The sequence below is a fragment of the Dermacentor silvarum genome, chromosome 8, assembly GCF_013339745.2.
Source record: "Dermacentor silvarum isolate Dsil-2018 chromosome 8, BIME_Dsil_1.4, whole genome shotgun sequence".
NCBI lineage: Eukaryota > Metazoa > Arthropoda > Arachnida > Ixodida > Ixodidae > Dermacentor > Dermacentor silvarum.
In genome coordinates, this window is record NC_051161.1 from 23,605,903 (window position 1) to 23,627,060 (window position 21,158).

General features: G+C 50.2%; 2 protein-coding genes across 2 annotated transcripts; one reads left to right on the plus strand and one right to left on the minus strand.

Moving 5' to 3' along the window:
- Window positions 1–913: 913 nt before the first annotated feature.
- On the plus strand, window positions 914–14,547 carry LOC119460803 (uncharacterized). Its single transcript, XM_037721898.2, has 10 exons — window positions 914–1,407; window positions 2,611–2,742; window positions 5,629–5,800; window positions 6,800–6,963; window positions 7,863–8,469; window positions 9,090–9,124; window positions 9,834–9,950; window positions 10,050–10,218; window positions 13,400–13,452; window positions 14,377–14,547. Coding segments are annotated over exons 1-9 (1,647 nt in total). The 5' UTR covers window positions 914–1,157; the 3' UTR covers window positions 13,401–13,452; window positions 14,377–14,547.
- On the minus strand, window positions 10,212–17,630 carry LOC119462002 (neprilysin-1). Its single transcript, XM_049671967.1, has 4 exons — window positions 15,151–17,630; window positions 13,558–13,670; window positions 11,780–12,125; window positions 10,212–11,016 (listed from the first exon to the last, which is right to left on the minus strand). Exons 1-4 carry the CDS (start codon window positions 17,167–17,169, stop codon window positions 10,678–10,680), a joined length of 2,817 nt encoding a protein of 938 aa, XP_049527924.1. The 5' UTR covers window positions 17,170–17,630; the 3' UTR covers window positions 10,212–10,677.
- Between the last annotated feature and the right edge of the window lie 3,528 nt (window positions 17,631–21,158).

Here is a 21,158-nt window from a genome sequence, read left to right on the forward strand (position 1 = left end):
ACAAACGAAGCGAATACGACTTCATCTGCAGCCCGTCAACTAAACAACACCACCACTAAGTGAAGGCTTGGGTTAATAATTACTCAGCTCAGTACACAACATCCCGCAGCTATTTTGTACGTAGCTGTGCATTCAAGAACAGTTCTACTTTCGGTCGTATAATACGGTGAACTTTATCGTTACGAAAAACCAGACTGCGGATATGGTTTCCGCAGGCAACGTGCAAGATCGGAAGTCATAAACGTTATGAGCCGACAGTCACCCGCCGACAGGAAACCAGCGATGCATCCAAAGCTTAATATATGGACCCAAAGGGAACCGCGATGCATGGAATACCGATGTGCGTAAACACGGGAAATGCCAGGCCCAAATACATTCCACACACTCCAGGCGTCACGCACACGTTAACAACAAACTTGAACGCACATGTCCCATGCATGGCCCATTGGGACAGCACCTCCTCACCGACGTGCGATTGTTGTGATCTATAAACATATCCTGCCAATGAACACAGTAGGGATATAATCGAGACAGTTGGCCCAGTCATGACTGGTCAGACTGTGCTGATCGTGAGGCGGAAATCGCAATTACCTCAGCGCTTGCTTCGTTAGCTCCATTAGCTTCCGATGTCTCCGACGGGCTGGGGGGCTTCGTTGGGCTCTGGTTCTGAAAGTACAACACCGGGATGATCGAGGGAAGCAGTAGTGAGATGTGCTGAAGGAACGCGTGCTATTACCTTCGCATCGGAAATTTTAGTGAGCAGTTTGTTTATATTAAACATCACTTATAAAGCCCCTATAAACCACCAGCAGAAGACGAAAACGGGAACCAGGGCGGTGCAGCTGTCGCAACCAGCGTTGTCCGCGCCATTAACGGCAGTAAAGCAAAGTATAATTAACTTGAAAAAACGTGTAGTAATGACAGCAGAAGCTCACTTTAATATATTTCTGCTTATAACCAAAACAAAGAGGAAATTCTGCGAAAGTCATTGTTTATAGTACATAAAAGTGCGAGCGCGGAAGAAGGACGCGAATGCGGGGCGCGCGAAAACCGCGGCCAAAACGCGGGTTATTTGGAGTTTCCGTTTACGCGCAAATGCCGCGGTGACACAGCTTACGTATGTGTGCGGGACGACATCGTAATTTGGCCAACGTAAAATGTCAGGATCAATAGATCACTTCGGTTTCGCTGCGTTTCTTGAGCCTAGAACGCACGATGAAGATTTAGGTGGCCACAACCATTGTCACAACGCAAGTAATAATGAGGACGAGACTTTCGGACGCTTGGTGCGACGTCTCAACAACATCGTGTGCCGATCGGAAGTGCACTCCACGGAAAAGGTGGAGGCGCGGTTTGATCCAGCAGAGGAGATCCACGAGTACAAAGACTTGATGGATCTGCTTACAGGTGGTTACTTTTTCTTCTTCTGGCTACGTAACTGGGCAAGCGGGCCGCGTATGGTGTTAGTTCGACGGTATAAGCGCTCACCATAACGGAGCCCTGCAACTACTTTCAGGCGATGTTGACTGATATATTCATGCTTGTTAACTACAAAACAAGAGAAACTACTACTAAGGAGCCATTTAAGACGCTGGATGGTCTATCCTCTTGGGCACGCGCGTGTGCTTTACCGTGCGTTGCTTTATGTGTATAGCGCCTGTGCCATCGCTGAATTTGTATGCCAGGACATGCCATGGCTATAGAAAGGGGGGTCCAGTGTGCATGAAGTAAGGAAAAAGAGCATTGAATGAATAGCAACCAAGTTTCGCTGTTTACATTGCCTTAATATTCATCTTTATTGTGCTTTTTAATGGTACTTCCGCTCTGAACTATTCGTCCTCTACTGATAGGGAATGGAAAATGGGAATAATTAGTGGTACTCACCTGGCACCTAGAACTTGATAAATGTGAAATGTATGCATTGCCTCGTGAATGCACCTATAGCTTGTATGGCTATGAATGAATGTCGTATTAACGTAAACAATCCATAAGTGTTAAAGTAGCAAGAAGCCCCAAACAAGCAACATATGGTGTTGAAATTACAGCTTTTTATCAAATTCCACGTCAAGAAAGGTATCATGATCAGGAGCATGCAATATAGTGTAAAGCCGATACAAGTGGACGGTGTTATAATGATGTATGCGTAGTCAGTGCCCAACAAGACTCCGTTCGGCAACTCAGCACACAATGCATATTAGCCGAGTAAACAAAGCGCAAGGCCTTTATCGCAGTGACAATGACTTTCTGGTTCTAGGTATGAGGGCACGGGTTCAATACCCGGCCACCGTGGCCATATTGCAATTGGAGTGGAATGCAAAAACGCTTGTGTACCTCGATTTAGATGCACATTGAAGAACTCTAGCCAGAGTTAATCCGGAGCCCTGCTTAAAACATCTCTAAAAGCCCAAGCGTTATTGTGCGATGTTAGATCTCATGATTCAGTCAGTCATTAAACATACACGGAGCACTTGTGCCCTGACAGTATACATTAATGCATCTTTGATACTACGGTGGCTGTAGTTTGTCTGGTGCCTTCTTGTTGTAGAGTCTAACACGGTCCATTTGTTGCTGTATGTAGGGTGTCACTCTTTTTTTACTGTTATTGTTCAGGAGACCCCACGCTGATGCCTGCAGACAGCAACATTCTGTCTCTGGGCTGTGCTGTATTGCACAATGCTTCAAAATGCACTAGCCTGGGCCTACCTGTTCTTTTATCACATCACAGAGTACTGCTTGAAAAAGGCAAGTCGTCTTGCTCATTCGTACAACTTTGTCCATGGTGACGTGTGATACAGTTAGGCGGATTAAAGCTGTGACACAAAAGCATGGTAGATCGGATAATTATTTTGTCAGTGCATAATTGTGCAGAATTGAGTTATCTTGAAATTTATTGCATTTTGTCTGTCAGTCAGTATAGCATCTGTAGTTAAGATTTGCATTGAAGGTAATAAATTTAGTATGAAATTTGTCATGGCTTGTTTTCACCCGAAATGATAAATCTTAGCCTTTTAGATAAAGAATTTGCAACACGTTCTTAACACATCTAAGTTGACTCTTTTTTGCTTGCCCTATTAGATATTGGCATGCGGATGATTTTCTGTATGCCTGAACTGCCTCCTTTGAGGAGCTTTTTATATCGGATACATATTCACATACATTCCAAAATTATATGCGGTAACACAGCAACAAGTCAGTTGATTACAACATAACAATTGATCTGAATAGAAGCTTCTAAATACTTCTGTGTAATGTTGGTTAACGTAATGAAGTAGTCCAAGTGCTTCAACTAATTGTTTGTGGTTCTTTATTAGGTGATAAATTTGTATTTTATCATAAATAAAATTAAAAAGAAAGGCACTTATTACCATCACAGCACAACTATCAAATAATATTGCTTATAACAATATTGTAACAGCATCACACAACAGACATGATCACTATTGTGAGGTCCACTTTCTTTATCAGTGCCATGCATGGATTTGTTTCTTGTACACTTGGTATTTTGTTAATAAAAAGATGATATAATTTTTGTATGGTGACAGTGCTCCCTAATTTGCTAGTGTAATAACTTCATGCTCCCAAATCACGGCCTAGATTGTGTGCTTTACGTCTTGCTCCTTAAGCACCATGCCTGTGACATTCAGGTTCATGTTTCTTTCAGAAGTATGAGACAAATTTTTAAATGTCTGAAAAAGAAGAACATTATTACAAATAAATGTGGCATGACACTCCGTGCAGCAACTACAGCCAAATGCCCAAACAGAAATGGTCATCTCAAATGCTCATAGGCGACAGCCACTGTCCTTGCTTGGCTTCTTCTTGTCGATCATGAACCGTGCAACTTATCAAAGACTTTGACCCTCACCTCCAACTTTTCCTCACTGTCACCTTTACACCGCGTTATGCCACTTTGCATTCTAGTTGTATGTGGAAGTGTACTTGCTAACAGCCATATGGTGTTAGGGTGGGCTTTCTTTCATTGCTTACAATAACGGTGGTTGTGCCCAATGCATTGGACATGGAAAGTGCAGAAAGAAGAAAATCTCCTGTTACTTTAGCAGCGGTGTTCAAAACATGGTGCCAGGTGCAATTTTTTGGCTGGAACTTACGGAAGGAAACGCATTACATCTGTGTATATTTAGTACTTTCAGTGGTACATTTATTGATGAAGATACAGAAATTTGTCACAGGCACCATTATTAGCAGAAGGTAGTCATTGAAAGAGATACCCAAACTTCTCATAATTATTGCTTTGCAAAAGCATTTATTATGGTTATTATTATTGCTGTTGTTGTTGTTTGTAGTGTTTATTTTCAGTTACTACATTAAAGCAAGTGTACAGTAGGAGTGTGCTTAACTTGGCGGGTTGGTGCATGTTTAGAAGAGATCAACACTGTGTCTGTCATCATCACTTTGTCCCCTGTTTTGAGCTGTTCGATTCCATTCTAGTGCACAGTGTACATGTAGTGTATGAAATTGTGTGAGATCACCTACGATATTTCACATAGATGCAAACAGGTCAAAGCAGCCGCTAAAAATATGTATCTTCTATTGTAACTACATTATGTGTGTGTGCTCTACTATTGTTACTGTTTTACCTGTCGCCTCAGCTACTCTTTGTGAACTGTGAGCCCTTTAATTGTATCCATCAGTATGCGAAGCGCAACAACTTTTACAGATTGGGTGTTCCTTTGTTGAGCCGATAGCTATATATTGTGAATGGCACCAGTGCGCATGTGCGAAAGTTAGGGAGCGGGTGTTATTTTATCTAGGAACCTTAACTTGAACATGTTTGCCGGCGCTAGTGGCGACAGTTAACGAAAGCGCGCAGGATATAATTTATTGAACACATCGACAGTATTCCAAAGATGGTGGCTTGGTGCGTGTTGTCCTCCCGCGCGCCCAATATTGGACGTCATGTAATCAAGCGCGGAGAAGGTGAGCGCGTGTCTCCTCCTCTAGCCCGGCCTAGATTGCGCATGGCTGTCCTGTTGATTGAGCATGGCTGTCCTGTTGATTGAGCATACACGGCTCGCGCGCACTATCTTGAAAGTAATCTCCGGCTGGGCAAGCTGAAATGGCTGGTGGCTTCGTGTGCGCTGTCTTCCCGGATGCCTAGTGCTAGAAGTCGCGTAATCTCAAGTTTAAGAGACGTATTTAAGCCAGAGGCAGTACAAAGCGTTCGCTCCTCTCTGTTTGCACTCTACATCACGCCATTGTGACAGCAAGTGTTCGCGGTCATCGAGTAAGGTCTGCTCATGTTTGCTTTTGTGCGCGCGACACCATGTTCGTTAATTTAATTAATAAATGAATGTTTACTGGAATATATACGGCCAATGAAACAACGAACCTTACTTCGTGTAGTTGCCTTATACTTTGCTATCAGACATTATTTATAGTACAAAATGTATTTATCGTATACAGTTGTACAACACAAGAACGTCTCTGGCGCTTTATGTGGTTGACCACAGTGTCACAAAATGTCGCCACCAGAGTTACTGTTCCCAAATACGTCTTTCGGTGTTCCGGTTGTGTGTCTCTGTGCAATGGCTGTCGGCGTATCGCACCAGTACGGAACTGGCTCTTTTATTGTGCCGTCGTGCGACAATATATGATCGTTGTGCGCAGTGCGCGGCATGCGGTCGGGTCCGGGCTGGCTGGCGGCCGATCTGGGCCGGGTTCGCTGTTCACTGGCACAGCGGATGCTGGCCGAAGGGGACCCGCGCGGCTGTCGGCGTATGCTGGCACCCCTGATGCGCTGGCTGCACCGCCCGGGAAACCGGGCTTTCGACTGGGCCGGGTACGTGAGCGGTTTGCACCGCCGAGATATTGTGCTGCGATTTAGTTTCAGTTTATTAATAATATTGTGCATTTAAATCACACTCAGATAAGCTGACGTACGTACGAAGACTAGATAGCCTCGAAGACTGCAGAGGGAGTGTGGGTTATCTTGTTGCAGCGAGAAGAGCATGTACACGAAGCAGCCAGCTCCGAAGAATAAAACGAGTAAATAAGATGGACGCACACATTGGTAATATGTATGGCAGTTAACATGAACAAATAATTATTATTTAGCCTGCCGCGGTAGCCGGATCCCAATATCGGCAGAAGTGCTCGTGTACTGTGTTTTGGATGCATGTTAAAGAATCCAAGGTAGTCGAAATAATCCGGAGACTGTAGATAACCCCCCTCCTCAGCGTCCAAATTAAGTTTGTACGCGGCGGTAGCCAATCTTTCTCGGCTTCTGTCCCGGGTTATTGACGACATTATACGCGCGTTGTAAAGAGCCATTGTGTAAGCCATATATTTGCTATTTATTGTGTGTTTCACTGGCGGGTAGTGCGTATATGCTCCTTTCGGTGTCTCTGAATACTATCTGTCCCTCCGAGCATGCTCTGTTAGAGCTTTCGTTAAAGCGGGCTTCCCCACATTGTGGGTCTATGTGAGGAGAAGCCCACTTCAGCGACTCTCTTCGTTTCACACGCGGTGACCTGCTGGAGTACTTTTTAAACGTTGCCTACTATTTGCGTTGCAATGCGACTGCCGATGCCGTGGGTTGAACCCGCCACCTCGTTCGCCGCGGCAGAGCACGATAGCACCAAATACCTGGGGACGGTTTAACCGTGCAAGTGGCGTTGCAGAAATTGGTGAAGCACTAAATCTCCGACGGAATGGTATACTCGTTTGCTGAATTTGAACGGTGCAGTTGGTTTGGTAACAGGTGTTTTCGTAGCTTAGCGGAGCAAAATCCGGCATACGCGAATGGCGCGGCTTCCGTCAACCGTTGCCGCTCGCGCAGTGGTCGGCTCCGGTGGCTGCGCGCGGGCGACCATGCCTCGTTGCGCTCGCTATCCTACCTGCTGGCGGCGCAGGCCGACTACGCGATCAAGGGAACCTGCTGCCCCGCGCTACTCGACCAGGTGCGCTGCCCAGCGCTCGGCCCGAGGCTCGCGCACTTCCGAGGTAAGCCTATAGACGTCCACTCAAGCTCAACGCGCGAGTCGTTGGCCCGCCTGCTTTGATCGATGTTTAATTCGGGGAACGTGTGTGCATTGAATATCAACCTGTGAATATAGCACGTAGCGACAAGGATATGTCCCCACAATTAAGAGTCCACGTGGGGACAAACACATTTCTTAGCAAAACTTGGTTTTTCTTGATTTTTTTTTTTCGGACGAGTTTGTGCTTTGGTGTCCGTGTAGATCTGGTGCGGAATTATACGCGCATTGAAACAGGAGACTGTTTCTGTGAGAACCTAAGTGTGGTTGTGTAATGGAGAACGTCACCATGGCAACGGTACGCGTCGCTATATATATTGTGGCAATCCCTAGACTAAGCAGGTCAAATACATTAACTGCGAAGCCTTCTTTCTGAGAAACTTCCATGGGTGTTATCGTAGCTGTGCGTGGGGTTAATTGACGGGCGAACATTTGGAGAAGGTCATTTTGGCGTAACCTTTCACAGTGCTTAAATACTTTAGTGTATCCTCTCATAACACTAATATTCACGGTATAGTCTGGCGTATATAGGGGATGGAATAAGTTCACATCATCGATGTAAGTGCCATATTTCGGTCGCCACCTTCTAAAGCGGCGACCACGTGAAATACGCTTGCGACGTTCTTGCGACCCGTCCTTCTTACAACGCGCGATGACCGTGCTGCGAGGGCGGCAGAGATGCGTATCATGTGGTATATCCAAACAAATAAGCATATGTCCGGGGCTTATGATTAGCGGAATTGCCGCGTTACGTGAAATGGACGCGTTGCGTCGCCGGGCGACGTAACGCGCCCATGGATACGCTGTAAGTATACGTTCCACGTGGCTGCCGCTTAACTTTCCCGTGGTCTGGCGCCGCCGCAGCGTTGGCCGGTGCCGACGAGAGGCAGCTGTGGGTCGCCCTGCAACGCTGGCCGAGTGAAGCCGCGCTGTGGACTCTGGCAGGCTGCCGGTTGGCTGCCGAGGGACGCTGGCGCTCGGCATTGCAGCTGTTGATGCGCGCCGTGCGACTCGAAGAGTCCGCCGAAGCATCGCGCGCAGGACAGAGCGAAGAGCGGGGCCTGGCCCTCTGGAACCTGGCAGCCTGCCTGGGCGCCCTGGGACTGCGGGAGGCCCAGGGCCGCGCTCTGAGCCGTCTGGCCTCCCGCTGCGACGGCCCCGGCAAGGACTCCCAGCTGGCGTTGGCTGCGGCCAGGGCTTTGGACAGGCTCGGCATGCACGCGGAAGCGGCCAGGGCCTACGGCCTCCTGGTACAGGCCGGTCGGCAGCAGCGAGCGCTGCGTGTGGACTGGGCTCTGAGTCTGCTGCGCGCGGGACGGCCTCGAGCTTCGCTCCAAGCGTGCGGCGGAGCCAGGGGAGGCAAGGGCGGTGCGCCCCCCGAGGAAGAGAGCGACCCCCGTCTCGCCTTTTGCAGGGGATCGGCAATGGCGGCGCTAGGGGACAGCGAGCCCGCGCTCCAGGAGTTCCGAAAGTGAGGCCATTTCAACCTCCGTGTTTGCCGCGGCGTGCAAAAGTTTCATTGCGCTTTGCGGACAATGTGGACTCTGTCCGTTGTTAGGGATTCTATCTCACTATACCTTTGGTATGGCTGGTAGTTTAAGAAGTATCAGGATGCAACGACGTCTCTCTGCCGGGTCATTCTTCGGAGATCTGGCGCGCTCCTTCTACGGGCCGAGTAGAGACGTCTATGGGTCCTGGGCAGGTATTATCTGGATCCCTGATTTTATTTTGCTTAATTTTATATCTAGTCAACCACCTCTCATGACCGGCCGGCCCTGGCGTAAGTTGTAGGGGGATAATTCTAAAATAATTAGAATTGGCACATTGTTAAGGTTAAAGACTAAAATTTGCGTGAATACGGTATGTGTCTAAATTGTTCCTGGATCCTCGTTTTTGCTTTCCTCTTAAGTGTATATATGTTCTCAATCATAATAATAATAAATTGTTTTCCCTATCTGTCTGCGTGTGTGCAAGAGGGCAACACTAATACCGTTCTTTTCGAGCGCAAAATGCCGTTTTCCTTTTTTTCCCTTTTTTTTTCGGCATGAGCAGTGTACAGTGTGAAGAGCTGTCCTCCTTGCTTTTACGCAGGGGCCTTGTTCTGGCTGCTGCAGCTGGTGAGGAGGGTGAGTGGAGGCTTTCTTTGCTGAGCTGCAGAGGGCATTTCGCTCATTCCTGCGATCGTGGAATGGCCCACTGGCGGCGTCAACATCAAATGATGTATGGTTTAAGATGATGAAAAATATAACCATGGCCATCCGCGAGGATGCTCAGACTGCTTTCCTTAGCAACCATTAGCATTTCTGTTTTCATCACCGAGTATCTCGTGCGCGACAAGTATATAAACCGTTTACAGCGGTTATAGTTTGGGGAGCGCTATAAAGATATGGTGCTATATCGGCTCGGACACCATACGACGTCTTCCGAGTGCAGCCCGTGCAGCCGGCCGAATGCCTGGTTCACCGCAAAAGGGGAATGGGTTTGTGCTAATTACTCAATTGAGTGTATACGATAACATATTGCGCACGTGAAGCAAAATGTGACGTGGTACGTACACCTAGAAAAAGTATATCCTCGTATTCTATGCAATATCAGCGTATGATATAGCCTGGAGTACCAATAAGGGTAAACGTGAGGTCGCGTGTTGTGCGGACAATGCCTTCTAGCAAATAAAGTGAGATAATCAGCACGGTTTCAGAATTTGTTTTCCCTTTCATAATCACTCGACATGAGCGAAAAGCACGGCGAACTCGTCTGCATCGCTTTAAAAAGGCGGCGCCTGTATCCACTGGCTCGATCGTTGCTTGTCTGCGGAGTTATCGGTGCTCAACGCAGGTGGCGGTGGCGACTGGCTGCGCTCGCAGCTGCTGGTGAACATCGCGGTGCTCCAGGCGCCCCAGGAAGAGGAAGCCTCACGGAGGCAGCTGGCGCGTGCTCTGGCAGTCTGTCCCGGTAAGGAGGAGGCCTTCGCGCTGCAATCGGTGTGTGCCTGTAGCCGTTCGTCTGAGGTCGCCAGGTTCATCCGAGCTACGCGTCTCGCTTTCTCCGCAGATAACGTCGACGCGGCGTACAACTTGAGCCTCCTGCTGCTCGCCGCTGGAAAGACTGAGGCTGCCCGTAGGATATGGCGTCAGCACGGCTTGCGGGAAGAAGGCGTCACTATCAGCAGCAGCGTGGGAACTCCGCAGGCTGCATGGCTCGAGGCCCGACTTTCTCAATGGCATGTCCGCTTACTTAAAGAAGTCGTCGCGCGTGCCTGCATTGTTCCCCGTGTCTTCTTGCTTAGGTTCACTTGAGACTGATCGATCGTCTGCATTCAAGCGGCTTGCACTTCGCGATAACGCGCGCGAGGGTCCGCGGTGGCTTGCCGCGACTATGTCGAACAGTGTGCGGGCAACGAGTCCGCAGCCCGTATCCGCTACGAGGTACACTGTGTGGCTCACTGTTGACGGTTACCGCATCCATCTTGTGGACGAGTGGATATGGTCGAACTCGTGGCTGCCACTTGGGACTATGTTCGAAGACGGATGTATGCGCTGATCAGGCATCGCGACAGTGAAGATAACTGCTTCGAAATAATAGCGTTCGTCCAGAAGGGTTGAAGTATAAAGGCGCAGTTTATGGTGGTCTCCAGAGCTATTCGTCTGCTCGCGCGCTTCGACGACGTCGGAGGTGTTATTCACGCGGACGGAGTGGTCTCGCGTGGCGGAAGGCACTGCTGCCGGGGCGCCATGGGACTGCGCACCCGGCAGTCCCACGCGGCCGCGAACTGCGGTGTCTCGCGCAGCGCCGCGTTGACGCGTCCCTTGGCGGCGTTGTCTCCGCAGCCGCCAAGAGCGAACAGCACGTAGAAGAGCCGCTCCGAGGTGACGTTGCCCGGTGCCAGGAACGCGGCGTCCTGGATGCCCTGCGCGCGCACTGTGGACACGTAGCGGGTGAAGAGCGCCTGCGCGGGCTCCAGCGACAGCCGCACCACCAGGCCGCCGGCGGGCTGCAAGCACCGCTCCAGCTGGGCAGCCTGCGACGTTGCGTGTAGTAAAAAAGAAAAAAAGAGAGAGAGAGGAGAGTTGGTTGAGTCGCTTTATGCGAGAGAGTCGCTCATTGATATGGAAGAAATATCTCGTTAGCATACTCAAGCGCTAATATATAGCAGCCAGCTAAAATTTTGAAAGAAGGTCTTCAGATTAATATTTCCTAAGGAGATGTCAGCTTACAGCGTCATATGGGTCGCTCCTTTATTCATTGCTTAAAATGTAGCAGTAATGTTTAAGTTACATCAAGTTGAATATTGATAGGTGTTTCCGCAAGGAGTGGACTGCTCTGCATATTAAATTAAAATTAAATTATGGAGTTTTACGTGCCAAAACCACGATTTGATTATGAGGCACGCCGTAGTGGGAGACTCCGGAATAATTTCGACCACCTGGGGTTCTCTAACGTGCACCTAAATCTAAGTACACGGGTGTTTTTCGCATTTCGCCCCCATCGAAATGCGGCCGCCGTGGCCGGGATTCCTTAAATTCCTTAAATTTTAAACTTAACATATAACCGAGTCGAGCCATAGATTTCGATTATGTCACGACGTTTCCGCAAAGCCAGACATTTTACCGCTGAAGGAGTTCAGAGCACTAGTAGACTGGACGTAGTCGTTCAGACAGTACTAGAAAAAAAAAACGGTTAAATATAGGGTAAATGTTTACAGCAATTGTCAGCATTCCCTTTGCTCTTATAGAGTATAAACCTGCCCCTCGCCGTGAACGGAGCGCACGATATATACTGGCCTGGACGCTGGTATTGAGCGACCAGTGGTAGCGCGCCGCCGGGTGCGCCCGTTCGTGAAGAGCCTCCAGGAGCGCCTGCGTCAGCCTCGGACCTTGCGCGGGCAGCTGGGCGGCGAGCCAAGCGTCTCCGCCCCGCGTGCTGCCGTTGACCAGCGCAGGCGGCACGTACACCCTGAGCGCGTCCGCGTCCAGTCCCGCGTGCACGTCCAGCGCCGACCAGGGCCACGGGGCGCCCAGCGAAGCGTCCAGCACAGATGCGGCACCGCTTTTGCCGCCGCTTTTGCCGGACGGACCGTCGGCGCCGCCACCGGCGCCAAGCTGTGCCGCCAGCCGACGTTCCGTCAATCTGCGTCACGAAACGCCGCTGACGTCAAGCGGTAGTTTTCGCGCGGTATATGTTTAAAACAGGAAACACATTACGACGTTGCATATACGTGTCGGAAAGATGACTTCTTCGGCCGTTACTACGTAGAACCTGATGGAACGTGTCTATTGCTGCGACTGTATAGAGGCATACGCCGGATCATATGCCAAATCGTATCGTCGGTCTCCTGTTTTGCGGGTGATATTTAAGCGTCGAATCTGACGTGTAGGCGCGTCTGGCGTTTAAGAAGCGCATCACCCAACTAAAGTTGCCAGGCGTGAAAAGTGAGCAGCCCAAGGTGGTGGCGCCCGTAAACCGAAACTATGCACTGTGAGAACGAAGAGCGTTGCTGGTAGCTCATTCCGCGAGAATTATAAACTGCTCGTCCCATTTTGAAGTTCCAATTTCTAGATATCTAATACTCCCACGTGACGTGCGTCCCTCTTCTGGTGGAGTGTACGTTGACTATATGCTTGAACACAAGCGGAGTGAATGTGCTCTGAAGTATAGTACGAGGAACTCAAGTTAAGCACTGTAGACAAGTCACCAGCACTCTCTTTGCTCGTACTGTTAATGCACACCGCCATCGGAACTTCTACGCCAAATGTTGGGGCATAAACTAATGTGAACCTTTCTCCTCGCCTCAGTCTGGGTTCTATGATCATTACCCTCTCTATCGCCGCGCAGATCGGTTCGATGCAGTTATTTTCGCGAAGCGTGAGTTTGATGTTCGATGTGAACCTCCCCACGTTACCACGTTCACTTGACAAGTGGCGAGACCTTTTTCATTTGTACAAGCTGCCTCACTCCGCTCAACAGTCCTCCACGCGGGCGGTATACAGCGACTTCGAGGATCAGTAAAATCTTGAGCGGCTGGCCATGAGCAGGTGCAGCTACACTGTTAAAAATGTTTACACCCTTTGGGGCTTAATTATTTTGTCCCACAACAATAATAGTAACCTATCTTGCGCGCATTTCCTTTCTTTAACGCTGCGAGCCCGGTACTTCCAGGACACGAACGGCTTTCGCGTTATCAGCGTGACATAGCATTCTCGACATGAAAGTAGTGAGCGCAGAGTTTTCAAGTAAAGGAAACGCAAGCCATGCACATGACAATTATTGTTGTGGGACAAAGTATAAGCCCCAAAGGGCGTAAACTTTTTAAGAGTGCTGTAGTTCTTCATCCTTGACTTTCTGTGGCACTTATTTGTGACGTTCTCTATTCGTAATTTCTGTCTCTCTTTATCTCTCTACAGAAAATGAAGAAACTGCAGTGCCGGTGCTATACGAAAGTCAACGGAGCTCGGTGGTAAGGGTCTTTTACGATTCACGCCCGACACGCTCCACATCGAACCCGTTGCGTTGAATCCACCACGCGGCGCTAGAACGTAGCGAGGTTATACACGGGCCGTACTTGCGCGTGAAGTCCCGGTAGGTCTGCAACACGTTCCCTCGCGTCACCTCGGGGAAGAGCGAGTCGTAGGCCTCACGCAGCGTCGAGTTGCCGATCCATGCCGGGTAGAATACCTGCGCCAACGAGAACGCGCTTGCACTTCGCATTCCATTGGTTCGGTAGCTAGCACCATAAGACACGTCGAATATCGCACGAGAGTCGTTCACCGAAGGCCCGCTGCATACATTCGTACTGTCGATCGGCGTCAGAAATATGAGAAAAGTTTAAATATTTTTTTCAGCCTGTGCTTGCAGCCTTTAATTCAGATTTGATACTTGTACTGGTGCAGGCGACCAACATATAGCGTTGTACTTGGCTGTTTGCTATAAAACTGCAAGGCTGGAAGGCGGTTTATTTCGTGGAAGGTGCACACCGCGAGCTTTTGACGCCGACTTTTTATGTATGCGTCTGTCTTCAGTCCTCACCATGTCTATCAAGCAAGCCCACTCTTCTCAGTTCGACTGATCTCGATGACTCTCGGTTATTTTGTTTATATCTTTATTTTATACCGTTGTGCTAGTCTTAACTTTGCGAAGTGCAATATACTTCAACGATAGCGAACTATTTCGAGCCTTCCCGAAGTATCCAGTGTGTTCTGTTCTTGTTCCCTCGTCATGTCAACTACGTTCAGTTCTCGAAAAAAAAAAAAAAAAAAGAAAGCTTACTGATGCAACCAGGTATTTTAATGCAGTAAAAACGTTCAGTTGCTTAATAGGTGATTTACGAGATTCTTGTACGCGGTATCCGAAAATGACTAGCCTTTTCCCGTATTGGTTTCAGATGTCATGATGCCTGGTGTTGCCACGTGCCAGACACTTGTCAGTGGTACTGAGGTGGTCGGACGTACCGCTTCAGCTCCGTTGTGGAACTGGTCGTCGTATTCGGCGACTGCACGCGATGTTTTTCACTGAACACATTACTGTTGTGGGGAATAAACTAACTTGTTTGTCCCGTATAGCTCCGTCTTGTATCCTTCATGCGTACCTCGCACTAAAATGGTATCGCTGCCAAACATTGGGATGCGTGGCATCGCAGCGGTTTTAGTCATTTATAATGGTTAGAACGGTGATTGCAAACCATTGCATTGCCGAGACGTGGGTGGACGGACGGATGAATGAATGGATGTTATGAGCACATACCCTTTGCTACTTCTTTAATAGCGGCATCTTTCGAGGATGCATTCAACCGAATCTAATAATTTATTGTATCGCTGCGCTTCCGGGATTCTGTTTATCCAGCGGAGACTTAATGTTTAACCGCGGGATCACTGATGTCATTTTCGTAACGTCCTAACGCTTGCTGGCCACATCGAAAGTGACACCGATAGCGGTAATTCACCGTTGGCGTCGCCACCAGTCTAACTTTTATTTCTGTCGCTTAGCATTGTGCCTTTGATTTCGGTGGAAATAGCTGTTTCACAGGAAAGTAATTTAGTAGTGTTCCAAGCATGGTACGCTAGTTCAGCACAACACGACGGCAGCCGTAGAGATAGTACTTCTATAGACGTTTGAAGAGAGAGAGAGAGCTATATATAGAGAAAGCGGTGTCACTAACCTGTACGTCCAGTGCAGCGAGCAAAGTTCGCGCGTTGCGGCGGTCCGCTTCAGCGAGCCAGGTGAAGGCTCCCAGTGACTCGTTCACGGCTGCCGCCAGGTCTCGAGCGAACCGCAGCCCGGCCAGCCGGTCCAGCTGTGCGGCTCGGGCCAGCGCGTACGCCATCAGCTCGGGCGCGGCGCGCTCGGCGAGACGGACGCAGCGGCGCCAGCGTGGCCAGCCGTAGCGGCGGCGACCCGTGATCTGTAGCATTCGCGCCGCCGCCAGCGGCCGCGCCTCCTCGGTGAGCAACGGCGAGACGTAGACGAGCGCCCGGTATCCCAGGTAGTTGAGCAAGTCCCGGTTGCGCGTCGCGTGCAGCAGCGCTTTGAGGGCGCGTACGAAGCGCTCGCAGCGCACCAGCAACGGTGTGCGCTCCTGCAGCCTCACCAAGTCGCCCAGCGCAAGCGCCAAGAAAGGCGCGAACGACGCGTGGCTCCTCAGCGTGCTCAGGCGCGCCGCGCGCCGTCCCGTCACGATCTGCGACAGCCGCGAGGAAAAGTCGCTGACGCGCTCGGCGAGCTCCACGTAGCGGCCCGGCGTGTAGTGCTTGAAGGCGGCGTCCAGCGCGTGCGCCGCGTCCGGCAGCATGTCTGGCTCGTCCAGCGTCACGAGCGGCTGCGACGCGTTTCGCGGGTGCGGCGCCACGGTGACGCCCAGCAGCGGCGTCAGGGACAGGTGGCGGAACAGCAGAGCGGCGGCCTTCCACACGTCGCCACGACTCTGGGCGTCGGCGCGAAAGGGCCAACCGTACAGGCCCAGGTCGCGCAACAGAGCTCGCAGCTGTAGCCGAGACGCCTGCGGCAGAGGACTGCGCAGGCACTCCTCGAGCAGTCCTTCGACGCGCCACACCTCCGGCTTGAGCTTGCTCGAAAGTGAAAGGTATAACTCGCGCTCCAATTGTTCCGCCAGCAGGGCCTCGGCTGGCGCCGGCGCCTGCCATCTGGAGCAAGTGAACGCCTCGAAGTCCGTGCAAGGGTCGATGGTCCAGTTGAGCGCCGAGAGCACCGCGTCGCTGCGCTCTTGGCAGAAGCGCGTCAGACAGCGGCGCCGCCTGCTCGCCAACTCCGACGTCGTGTCATCTTCGGGGCGCAACTTGAGCGCGCGACGACGACCAAGCGGCGTGCCGAAATACATCTCGCGCTTCGTTGTAGCCGTGGTGGTTGCCTCTGGCTGCTGCTGCGGCGGCGGCGGCGGCGGCGGTTGCTCGCCCACTGGCGCCGGTGGTGCGACTGGCAGCGGTGGCTGCATCTCCGCCGGCGTCTCTGCTTGCGGCCTCTGCACTGCTACGGCGAACCTGTTGAATCCCATCGTGCGCTGCCTGGCGAATTCTCCGTGGCTGTACCACACGTAGTAGGCGCTGATGGCGCCGCTGCAGAGCAGTACGAAAGCGGCGACGGTGAAGGCGAATAGCGTGCCCGAGCGGCTTTGTGACGGAGACTGTATCGCCTGAGCCGTCGGCGGCGGAGGCGGTGCTTGTCGCGGTGCCTGAACCTGCTGCACCTGCTGTGGAGGTGCCGATGGCTGCTGGCGCGGTTGAGGATGGGGATATGCTGCTGCTGGCGGCGGCGGCCTGCTGGGGCTGGGTTCGGACTGGCGCCGCCGCGACGTGGCCGCCAGCCTGGGCCCGGCGCTGCTGCGCACCAGGGAACTGTCGCTGAAGAGGCCGCCGCCGCTTGCCATGGCCGCTGACGGATTGGCCTCATCCGGCCGTCGGTTGAACTGCCGCGGTGCTTCGCGCGGTCGTTGGCACCGGGTTGCGCTCGGGACGCAGCACTGGCGCTGGCACAGCGGCTGTCTGACGGTAGCTGGGCTCGAGCCCGACGAAGCTCCGGGCAGCGGCAAAGAGCGGTGAGCGCGACCCTTGGGAGACCTCGGCGATGAAGAGGTCTGCTGGCTTCTGCCCAGAGAAGTTGATCGTCCCGCGAAGCTCGAGCGAGGACTGCGGCCGGAGGCATGCTTGGGCTCTGCCGATGGCATCTGCCCGCTTTGCGGCGTCAGCCAGCTTCATCCTCGTCTGCGGCGAGTGCGGTCCATGTGCTCTCCCCGTCTGCGGCACAGCCCTCAAGCTTGCAGTCATCGCATGCTCGGGCGCTCGCAGTCTCCTTGTGGTCTTGGGCCGGGCGCGCTACGTCGTCCGCCTTTACGATCAGCGTCGGAGGGGCGTGGCAATGATGATGATAACAACCATCATAAAGCTGTGGCACATACCCACTGCTGGGGATCGGTCAAGAATCGGGTGGTGTGTACAGAAAGATTCTTGAATGCCGTGGTAACGATGGTGCTAAGAAACATCCGTGTCTTTATATATACTGTATATGCACGAAAGAGGATGAAATAGTGATGCCAGTTTCATTTCACCAAACTTTATACACTCGGGGTGTAACAACCCCATTATATGGCTCATCGACTGCATTCGAGAAAATACGTCTCATTTCTTAGCCAGCTGCCGGAACATGCACTAAAGGTATACTGCTTGTCAAACAGGACAACGCGAGGTGACCGAATGAACGCAGAAACCTCATGCCACAGGCACATGCTGCCTTTTGTACTACACTATAAGTTACATTTAAAGCTTGAAATAAAGCCGGACAGGAGTTTTCGTGTCTATATAACGTCAAACGCTGAGAGTCATGTGTGACCATTCCGAGTGTGCGTCGCCTGCCGCATGTGCTGTTATTCCGTTGCCTTTGCGAGGACACAAAAGCGCAGAGTTGTATTTTGTCCTATGATCGATGTTTGATCAGTGGCTGTTCATCAGTTCTTTATTCACGGCTCACTCACAGAGTGTAAACTATGCCTCAAGCACTAACTATACCGTTGTATGTGTATCTTACTCACATTGTATGTAACACACATTTCGACGAGATAACGCGCCTTCTTGGTCGCTTTCAGCTGCGTGCCTAATGTGAAAGGTGGCACTGGCAAAGTTTGAAGACATTGAAGGAGAAAGCAATCCTAAACAGGTTTATAGAAGAACGGTACGATTAGTAGTGAAAGTGTATCTATGTTCAGGCTGATCGAGTTTCGGCATATTCGACGAGTCGTTTGAGACAGCTCTGGGAGTGCCAGCTAAGGTCGTGAAAGACAGCTTTTAAAGGGATACTAAAGCAAAACAATAAATCAACTTAGACTGATAAGGTATTCTTTGAAAACTCTGCTGTCGTTAATTACACTGCAATAGGTCAACTAGTAGAACAGAAAATAAAGCTCAAAGTTAATTTTTTTTTCAATTTCGCGCGCAAACCCCGACGTCAGCACTTCAGTGTGACGTCACGACTTCTAAAGTAATTTTTCGTATTTGGGCCAGGTTGGCTCAGGAAAAGTTCGCGAAACTTGCCATATTCAGTCTTGGGCTCCTTTAGAACACAATGTAGTCAATCTTTGCCGCTAAAGAATTAACTGGGACCTAGAAGACGCTAGTCAAAATCCATGACTTCACGGTGAGCTGGTGCGGGAACTTCAAGGTGGCTTCGCCACTCGCCTTCTGTGTTTTTTGTTTCTTTCTGGCTTACCAAGTGGCCTCTCGCGGTAAGAGTGGTGTTTTCGGTATTGTGGAAGGGTAATCTACTGATACAGAAGAAATAATTTTTCCCTTTAGTGTTTCTTTAAGCTACGTATAGAACAAGCGGGCGAAGTAGCGATAATCTGGCTTTATTATCGCCATTTGATTTCGCTTATGCTATAGCAGTAGCACTTATATATAGTTGCTGTCTTTCACGACCTTTGGGGGAGGCGCTTCCGGAGCGCCCTATAAACCAACTAGTCGAATAAGCTTCGCAGCGCAAGTGCCTGCATTTGATGCGCTTGTGAATTTCCAGTGGTTGAAGTTGAATTGGAAGTTTATGTTTATTCATACGCAAGACATAGGGTACATAAATCTAATATACAGACGAGGGTCAAAAAGTATTAATGCTGAAAACGGGACCCTTGGTTAGAAACTACAACAGAATTGTACAATTGTTGGCAGCATAACAGTGGATGACATAATAGTATATTAGTTGCAAGAAAAGCAACTGATAATAACGAAAGAAAACCCAACAAACAATGCTCTAATATAGAAATCAGTCAATCAAATAATTTATTCTTTATTTCGTTACAAAAAGGATGGGGCAGTCGCTAAAAGCTACTTTTGCAATTAGCTCGACGAGGCGATGGTCCCTGTATTAGCAAGAACATGCGGCATGTCAAGGAACCAAAGTATATACAAGATCAGCGTTCACTTCACTAGGAACAGACAAATATAAAAGGTGTTTCCTAAGCACAATGAAATAAAATGTAAAATAAAGCAAACAAATTGGTTTAGACTGATTAAGTGTCCTTTTAAAACTAATTTTCGTTAATTCGGCAATAGTAGGCTGATAGTAGTAGGCAATAGTAGGCTGGCAGAAAGGAAATTGAAGGCCAAAGTTCCATTTCTTTCATTTCGCGCCCGAAACACTAGCACCGGCGCGTGGGTGTGACGTCATGTATTTCGAAGTATATTCTCGTAGTTGGACGTTGTAACTATGTTAAAGTACTTGTAGCTTGCGAAATTCAATCTTTGGCTCCTTTGGAATACACTGTAGTTTATCTTCACTGTTAAAAAAAAAAAAAAAGATTCCTTACGCCTGATCAGACGCCGTCAAAATTAATGACGTCACAGCGAGCTGGTGAGGATACTTCACGGCGGCGTCGCCACCTGTCTTGTTTTGGTGCCTTTTCTGGTTTACCGAACCTCTTCTCACGGCATGTGTGGCACTTGTTTTTGTATAGTATAATGTTAATTTACTAATACAGGTTAAATAATTTTGCTGTTTAGTGTCCATTTAACATGATGCTGAGGAGCTGCGCACATGGCGCCATCGTGTGACAGTGTGTAGCGCCCACCGACGCCGCAATGCGGAGCGCTATATGGTCGGCGCTGCAAAGAGACAGACAGACAAATAACTTTAATGAAGGTCCTGAGAAGCTCCGTTGCCCCCTCTTAGGGAGGCGACGAAGTCGTGGGCCGCACCCACGTCGCGACGGGGAGACAGGGGAGCCCGAGCTCCAGCGCCGCATCGTGGGCTCTCTGGACAGCCCAAAATTGGCGCGACTGGTCGGAGCTCCGAAGAGTAGAGCTCCACTCCTCTGCAGTGCATCGATGCGGGCCCCTCTGTAACGAGGGGCATCTCCAGAGCATGTGGTCTAAAGTACTACGTTTTCCGCAGCTAGGGCAGCCTAGACTAAAGCAGTCTGGATTGATGTAGTGAAATAAATTCAGGTTGAGATATGATCCCGTCTGAAGCATGCGTAGTGTGACAGCTTGAGGTCTGGTTAGTGTGCCGTGTGGGGGAGGGTATAGTCTCCTACCAAGGTAGTAGTGTTTGGTAACCTCGTTGAAGGTGGAGAGAGTGTCACGGAACTCGACGAAAAAAGAAAAAAAAGAGAAGCGCAGCGCGTGCTGGAAGCGCAAGCTCGGCACGCGCAGTGTCGTTCTGAAAGCTTGCCACGCTGGTCGTCGCAGCCACGTCGCTCGGCTCGCCGCCTTCGCCCTTCTGTAAAAGTAGGGAACGACGACTCGGCTTGTTCGGCCGCCGTCACGTTCTCCTACAAGTGTATTCAACGAAAGCGCGCAGCAGAACTTTTGCTGTGTGTATGGTTATTAGCGAATCAAACGCCGAGGTGTGCTGATCCGCAAATGAACGTCCAAGGTAGTCGCTGAAAGGGCGTCGAAGAGCAAACAGCATATAGAAACGGCGTCGAGGCGTGCTTTGTCTGCAGATCAGGTTTTGTGATGGTTTCGGCGTCGATGTTTGCCCATCTTGCGCGGGGCTCGGCAGCTTGTACGTTACTTCATTTCTGTGTGTCTTGGCAGACGTGATTTCTTTCCAATTCCGCTCGGCTCCAGACAACTTCAGTTTAAAATTGCCCTTGGAGGCACTGCTAAAGGTGTCTGGCTTAAATTGCTTTAGACATATCCTTAGAAATGAATATAACAGACTGCA